Source organism: Tupaia chinensis, unplaced genomic scaffold (genome assembly GCF_000334495.1).
Source record: "Tupaia chinensis unplaced genomic scaffold, TupChi_1.0 Scaffold000232_1, whole genome shotgun sequence".
Lineage (NCBI taxonomy): Eukaryota > Metazoa > Chordata > Mammalia > Scandentia > Tupaiidae > Tupaia > Tupaia belangeri.
In genome coordinates this window covers 1,346,577-1,354,892 of record NW_006159708.1, presented here as the reverse complement: position 1 = coordinate 1,354,892, position 8,316 = coordinate 1,346,577, and the positions used below count along the sequence as shown (strand labels likewise).

Genomic DNA, 8,316 nt, shown 5'->3' with positions numbered 1-8,316 from the left:
TCCCTGGGGAGATGGCCAGGCCGCAATCCCTTCTCCTTCATTCTCCTCTTGGGATCTTGGGCGCACACACGCACCCGGTGAGAGTTTAAGCTGCCGGGTTCAGGACCCGAACCATGGTCGACTACATGCGAGTCCAGCGACACAGCCATTACGCTAACTGCTAGTCCCATAGCTTTGCTTTTTAATATACATTTTAGAGTTCTTACCATTCATGTTTCAAATTCTAAATGAGATTTTTATAAATGACATTGAAAAAATGCTTTAATATTTGAAATATATGGGACCCGCAGGTGGCATGGTGGTTGGGGCGCTGGACACTCCCACATGGCTGACCATGGTTCGATTCCCAGACCGGGAGGCTTGCTTTCTCGCTTCCCCTCTTTCTCTCTCACTCTCTCTCTCCGTGTCTCTCGCTGTCAAATTAAAAATAAATGAATGAATAAATAAACTTTAATAAATAATTTAAAAATATATTTGAAATATAAACTGCATACTGTTAAAACTATTTTTATTTTAAGGAAGAAGAAGTTTCTCCACAACTGTTTACTTTCCACGAAGCTGTTTCACAAATGGTAGAGATGGAAGAACAGGTTGTAGAAGATCACAGAGCAGTATTTCAGGTAAACAAAGAAAGGACCTTTCAATAAAATATTTCCTGAAATAAGTTAACAACTTTTATTATACTTTGAATATCACATTTATTCTTTTAAGCAATTGTAGATGTGTTATTTGTAGGGCATATATCATGGCAGTTTTCGAATAGAATGAATAATAGCTACAAACAATATTTCTTTTCATTATAGTCAAAAGATGTACTTGAAAATTATACTAGGTGCATGTATGTGCATGTCCAATCCTGAGAAGAGAACAGAAAAGAAGGAATTGGTGTAACCATCCCTTCTGAGAGCTGACTTCTCATTTTCTCTTCCTCAGTCTCTCTGGCGAGCACACATACCCTATGACCAAAACCTTTAAAAAAAAAAAAAAAAAAGAACTGTTAGGGTTTTAATCAAATTCTTATGAGAATCTTTTTAAAGACCTGATTGTTTACATTACTGAGAATGGACAATTGGAATTTAAGAAAATTATTGCCTATACCCTATAGAATAAAGTATTATAGAGAAAGACCATCATTTCTCACTTTGCTGTTTTATGGATGAAATCTATAAAATGTTATTTGTTGGCAGAACTAGGTGTTCAGACTTCAATCCAGTTTTTTTTTTTGTTTTTTTTTTTTTAAAGAGAGATTTTTGCTATAGGGCCCATGTGCTTGCTGGAGAGACAGAGAAACAGAAAACAAGAAATCACCCCCAAGCAGGGATGGCCATGCTTCAATCCCTTCTCCTCCATTCTCCTCTCAGGATCTTGGGCACACATGCATGCCTTGGCTGAGTTTTAAGCTGCCCGGCCCAAGATTCTAACCATGGTCAACTTCATGGGAGTACAGTGATATAACCATTATACCATCTGGTGGTCCCTCAATCCATTATTTCTTTTACAACTCCAGATAGTCTTCCATACTGTCATCTGCCATTTCTCAGAATAGGGTTTTGTTAAATAAAAATTAAATGTATATCTAAAGGAAAAGGGGAAAACATTGCAATATATTGGGGGTTTTAATTGATATATATTTTTTTCTAATAGATACCTTTGCCTAGTTTAACTAGTTCTGTTAGTTGATATTTATATATCATATATATACATATATGTGTATATACACACACACACATATATACACACGCACTTGTAATTAGCCATTAAAGTGAATTTGTTTGGAAAACAGATAGTATGCCTAAAATGCTGGAAAGTGCCTATTTTTTAGTTCAAAAACTCTTTAGGATAGAATAGTCTTACTTTCTTAATAACCCATATGATTTATGACATTGCTAGAAGATGAAGCTGTTAGGTTCCTCATATCTGAAATCAGTTAATCATGGTGCATTTTTTGATTAGTAAGTAGCTACTATTCAGTGGCTCATTTGACTTTTCTAAGATTGGTTATTTATTGGTCCCTTATAGTTACAATAGCTTTGAAGGGCTGGGTTTTGTTTAGATGTTTAGAATTTAAGGCTTATCTCTTGGCCCAATCATTGTGAGAATCCAACTGGATAAATTAATTCCAAGTGACTTAGAAGTTCTGGAGAACCATAGCGCCCATCACATTGTTTAGTAGCTTTATTACGTCCATTCTTCATTCTCCAGCTGCAGGGACAGCTGTTAGGTTTTGAGACTTCCCCTGCTTCTTGATACTGGGTTGTCAAAAAAGTCATTACACATTTTTGCAACAAATAGCTCTAGTTTATTTTTGGAAGTATTAGAGTCATTTGCATCTGTTATTGCTATGTCATTTGACAGCTGAGAATTCTGGCTTCATTCTAAAAAAAATAATAATAAGCAATTTGGTTGAGTTTTGAAGATTTTACAAGCTGAAGATAGATGATCAAACTGTGCCTTTTTGCCATCATTTACTGTTTTACTTCTGTAAAGAGAAGAATACATGTCAAGCTTGTGAAAAGTGGTGTGAAGTTGGGCTGGCAGATGGCATGGTGATTAAGGGCGCTGGACTCCCATGTGGCCAACTATGGTTTGAGTCCTGGACCTGGTAGATTCCTTTCTCATTTTCTCTCTCTCTTGCTCTCACTCTCTTTCTGTCCCTCTCTGGTCAAAGTAAAATAAGTAAATAAAGTTAAATGATTTTAAAAAAAATGTTTTGTAAAATTTACAATGACAATGTTCTATAAGAACTTCAGTGCTAGTGATGGTTCATGAAATTCCATGCTGGTGATTTTGATCTCCACAATGCTCCTTGGTCAAGGAAGCCCACTGAGATTGATGGTGACCAAATAAAGGCATTGATCAAGTCAATCTCAGGTTATGTGACACAAGAGGTTGCAGAACATTGAATAGCCATCATACAAACGTTCATGACCTCTCAAAGAAGCTGGAGGCAAACTTACTATTTAGGTTCCTTGTGGACTCACATTTATTTGATGGCACGTATAAACATCTGCAATATGCTCATTAAATGTGAAGAAATGATCTTTTTTGAAGCAGGTGATAACTGGTGATGAGAATTGGATTGCTTACAACAATGTGGTATACAAGCGGTCTTGGTTATCATGTGATGATTCACCTCAAACAATCTAAAGCAGACATTCATCAAAGGAAGGTTATACTCTCAGTGCGGTGGAATCTTAAAGGTGTCATGTTTTTCAGGCTCCTACCAAGGAACCAAACAATCAATTCTTTTTTTTTTTTTTTCCAAAACAATCAATTCTGAGGTATACTCTCTACAATTAGACCATTTGAATGAATCCGTCATCCAGAAACATCCAGAGGTTGTTGATTGTAAGGGAGTTCTGATTCATCATGACAATGTGAGCCCACACAAAAGTTTGATAACCCATCAAAAATTATAGGAGCTTGCTAAATGATGTATATGTGATTAAATGTATAAATAATAATAATAATAATTGGGCAGCAGGTGGTGTGGTAGTTAAGACGTTGGACACTTCCACATGGCCGAATATGGTTCGAATCCTAGACCTGGTGGCTTGCTTTCTTACTGTCCTTCTCTCTTTGTGTCTCTTTCTCTGGTCAAATGAAAATGATTGAATAAATAAAGATAAATAAAGGATTCTTTTAAAAATAATAAAAATTATTGGAGCTTGGATAGGGCTTGTTGCCATACCTATCATACTTGCCTGACCTTGTGCCATCAGACTTCCCACTTGTTTCTTCTCTCTCTTCAAAAACTCCTTGCATGGTGTAGCAATTCACATTAGGCTGTAAATCAGCACCTTGCTCAGTTTTTTCCAATAAAGAGAGGTCCTTTTATGATCAAGAAATTATAAATCTCACTGAAAGATGGCAAAAGGTTATTGAACAAAACAGGCAATATCTCATTGATCTTTGTTCTTTATATAAATAAGTGACCTTTGAAAAACATAGAATTAATACCTCATGACTTTTCCAACAGCCCATTATGTTTGGTTCATTTCCTCCCTAAAACACCCAAGGTAGAATAAAAGTAGAAAAATGAAGTCCATCTTGCTGCTTGGCCTGGGCCTATCATACATGCATTTGTGTTAGAATTTAAGGAAACGTTTGTTGATTTTACTGTCTGTGAATAAAGATGTGTTATTTTCATGAATACTATGTTAAGTATGTTTGATTATATTTAACAGAATTTGTAAATTAGTTTCAAAGAGGCTTACTGAATTATTGAATTTTTCTCCTTTCAGGAGTCTATTCGATGGTTAGAAGATGAAAAAGCTCTCCTAGACATGACTGAAGAAGTAGACTACGATGTAGATTCATATGCTACACAACTTGAAGCTATTCTTGAGCAGAAAATAGACATTTTAACTGAGCTGCGGGGTAATTATTTTACTTTAGTGTTTGAAATCTGCTTGATTTTGGTATGTATATTAGTGGGAAGATTTCCTGTTGCAAAAGGACATCCAGGGTCTGAATCCCAGGACCTCCTCTCCATGCCAGGCTTATAAATGTGTGTGCCCGTGATCTGGACTGGCTAAGACTGAGAGTTGATCATGGTATATGGGCCCTATTGTCAGTGGTTCTTGGCTATCTCTGTATCAGAAGAAATAAACAATTAAAAGGGGGGGGGCAGCAGGTGTGTATAGTGGTTAAGGTACTGGACTCCTACATGGCCGATTACAGTTTGAGTCCTGGATCCAATGGCTTGAAATTCAATGCTGGGTACATGTGTATGTGTAGCCAAAATCCCAGCAGGAGAATGGAGGAGAAAGGACTGTGGTATGACCATCCCCCTGGGAAGTGATTTCATTCTTTCCCTGTACAGCACATGGATGCGCCCTATGGCCAAAACCTTAAAAAAAAAAAAAGAAAATGATTAAAGGAAGACTTTATTTTAACAAACTTGAGGATTTTATTTATCCATTCAGATCTTTAATTTGGTAGGCTAATAGTCTTCAAAATTATTTTTCTTGAATTAGGTCTCTTTATGGTCATCTTTCAGTAGCCTTCTGTCCGCATCTACTTTTTTTTTTTTTTTTTTTTACCATTTATGCTACTTGTTTTTATAAAATGAAGGGGAAGGAGGTGTCAAAATGATTACCTTTTCCTACCATCTTGAAGGGAAGCATGTGGCTTACCCACATCCCATATCTTTTTTGACCTTTTTTTTTTTTTTTTTTTTTCCATTATGAGAAAGAGAAAGAGAGGCAGACATAGCTTTTTGTGGGTTTTTGTTTTTGTTTTGTTTGAAATTTGCTAGAAGGCATGTGTGTTCACCAGTGATGGAGAGGAAGACAGGACTTCCTAATGTTGCATGATCACACTGCAATCTCCTCCCCTCTATTTCTTTATCCTTTTGGAAATTGGGGCATGCACATACACACGCCCAGTTTGTTTTTCAGGCTGTTGGGTCTGGGATTCAAACCATACAGCCATGTGGGATCCGCCTCCTTTAACTAATAGGCCATGGAGCTGGCTCAAGATAGGTGTCCATGAAAAGGTCTTACCATGTGCTGATTCTCCTACTCCAGCTCCCCAGTTACGTAGAACCACAGGCACACATGTGACTGTGTTAATCATGTTTAGGCTGGCCTTAAAATAGAACCTGGGCCTCTTATGTGCCTACCAGCTTTCATGCAATGGCACTACTTTTATACCACTGCTGCTAGGCTCACTGTGGCTTCTTCTTTTTTTTTTTTTGAGAGGTTTTTGCTATAGGGTGCATGTGTTCACCAGAAAAACAAGAGCTAGAAAGCAAGAAATCACCCCCCAGGAGGGATGGCCACACCACATTCCCTTCTCCTCCATTCTCCTCTTCTCAGGATTCTGGGCATGCATGCACATGTGCCTGGCATCAGTTTAAGCCACCGGGTCTGGGACTCGACTAGACTCGAACTGCAGTTGACCAGATGGGAACCCAGCGACATAGCCATTACGCCAACTGCTGGTCCCCTATCTTTGGCTGTCTTTACAAACATTTACTTATTTATTTATCTTAAAGAATTATTTATTTAATTCCATTTGTTGTTGTTATTTTAATTGTATCAGACCTGGGGGGAGGGAAGGGGGAGAAATGAGAAAGCAAGCCCCCAGGTCTAGAACTTGAACTGTGGTCGGCCATGTGGGAATCCAGCGCCTTCACCACCACACTGTCTGCTGGTCCTGGTCCCTGTTTATTTAAGAGGGTTTTTGTTTGTTTGTTTTAGGGCAAAAGACAGACAGTAAGTGAGAAATCACTCCCCAGGGAGATGGCTATGCTTTCCTGTGTACCTTCAGATACACATTACTTATATATGCTGATTTCTTAGGCACTGCAAACTAATGGCTCTGTTGATGTAATAGGTTGTCTGTCTGTTTACATGAAACCAGATTGAGATTCCTGGTTTGCAGCAATAAATAAACTGCTGCATTTTTTAAAAAGCAGTCCCTTCATAAAGTTATTTGAAATCATGTCTCATAAAGTCAGCAGTGACTATTAACCTAAAATTTACATCTGTTCCTCATGTCACTTGTATTCAAACCTTGCTTTAAACTTTTTATCTTTTTTAATCTGTAGTAATTTAGTTGGATTTTCTGTATGCATTTTACTCAGAAGATAGAGTAAATGTGCTTTATAATATTTTTTCTTGGTGATATATATCATTCAACTTAATTAACTTCCTTACCTTAATTTTCTCAGATCTTTTTTATATCTAGCATGATCAGTTACTTCAAAGGAATCTACTACCTAGATACTGCATTATCTAGTCTTTTATTTATTTATTTATTTTTACCATTCAGAGATAATTTTTGTAAAGAATTTTTATTTAACTTTATTTATTTATCTTAATTTGACCAGAGTGAAAGATAGAGAGAGAAAGCAAGAAAGCAGGCCAAGTCCAGGACTCAAACTGTGGTCAGCCATGTGGGAGTCCAGTGCCCTTAACTACCACACCACCTGCCAGCCCTAGAGATAATTTTTGATTTATACAAGAAATTCAAGAGCTATATTAAATCAGGCATGAGATTCCAAAATGTTTAAGCATCTTTCTAAATTTCAGAAAATTTAACTTTTTAACCATTACTGTGCTTTCTGAGAAGGGGAAGAAAATTAAAATTCCACCTTTTTATCTTTTCCTTCTAAAGGTTATAGAGCAGAGTTTTATAACCCTGGCATTATAAACATTTTGGGCCTGGCAGCTCTTTGTTGGGGGATGCTGTCCAGTGCATTATACAGTATTTACTAGCATATTTGGTATCTATTCATTAGGTTACAGTGGCACCACACTAGTCATAACAACCAAAGATGTGTCTAGACATTACAAACTTTTCCAGGGGAGCAAAAATCGTCCCCAGTTGAAAACCACTGTTCTCTACAAAAAAAGGGGGGGTGGGGCAGCAGTTAGCGTAATGGCTATGTCACTGGACTCCCATATAGTCAACCACGGTTCACATCCTGGACCTGGTGGCTTGAAACTCACACCAGGCGTGTATGCGTGCGTGCCCAGGATCCCAAGAGGAGAATGGAGAAGGGATTGCGACATGGCCATCCCCCCTGGGGGGTGATTTCTCACTTTCTGTCTGTCTGTCTGGCCTGCTACATGCGCCCTGTAGCAAAAACCTCTCCCAAAAAAAAGAAAGAAAACCACGGAAAAGATAGTGGTTCTTTCCAGCTGCCTGCCATTTGCCCCTGACAATTTACTAACCTATGTATCTAGACCACAATATGATAGGTAGTATGACATACTGTATAAGAATCAGAAATCTAGGGACAGCTGGTGGCATGGTGGTTAAGATGGCTGGAATCCCAGATGGCCCAGTGTACAGTTTGAGTCCCAGACCTGGTGGGACTTGGTAGCTTGAAAGACACGCCAGGCACATGTGCGTGCATGGCTGAAATCCTGAGAGGCAAATGGGGGAGAAGGGGTTGCAATGTGGCCATCCCCCTCTGGGAGGTGCTTTCTGTCTTTCTCTCCAGTGAGTATGCATGCCCTATAGCAAACAAAATAAAACTATTGTGCGTCAACCTTCCTTCATATACCCTGATGAGGAAAAATGTCATTGCTTTGGGAAGTGGAAATTTCCTAATATTGAAAGAAAAACTATATATTTTGCACATATATAAAGTCTACCCAGTAGCGATTCAGATGAAGTTGAACACTATAAAGAGTGCCAAATAGAATAGAAACCTGTAATGAAACTGTTGTTACATCTGAGCATTGTATTTAGTTCTGAGTTTCTAGATAACAACCAAAAACAGAAAAATGTTGAGTTTTGAAATAGGAGAGCTGATTTGATAGGATCCTGAAGTTGTATACTTTGTTGGCAGGTGATATA

The 8,316-nt window shown here is 38.0% G+C and overlaps 1 protein-coding gene across 5 annotated transcripts in view; it reads left to right on the top strand.

The window, feature by feature from the left end:
* The window catches only part of KIF2A (kinesin family member 2A), a 44,430-nt gene that overhangs the window by 31,316 nt on the left and 4,798 nt on the right, over positions 1–8,316 (top strand). For all 5 annotated transcript variants that reach the window (XM_006148324.3, XM_006148325.3, XM_006148322.3 and 2 more), the window contains 2 exons: positions 519–620; positions 4,245–4,380. In XM_006148324.3, coding sequence (XP_006148386.1) covers positions 519–620; positions 4,245–4,380 — 238 coding nt within the window. The remainder of the gene's footprint in view (positions 1–518; positions 621–4,244; positions 4,381–8,316) is intronic.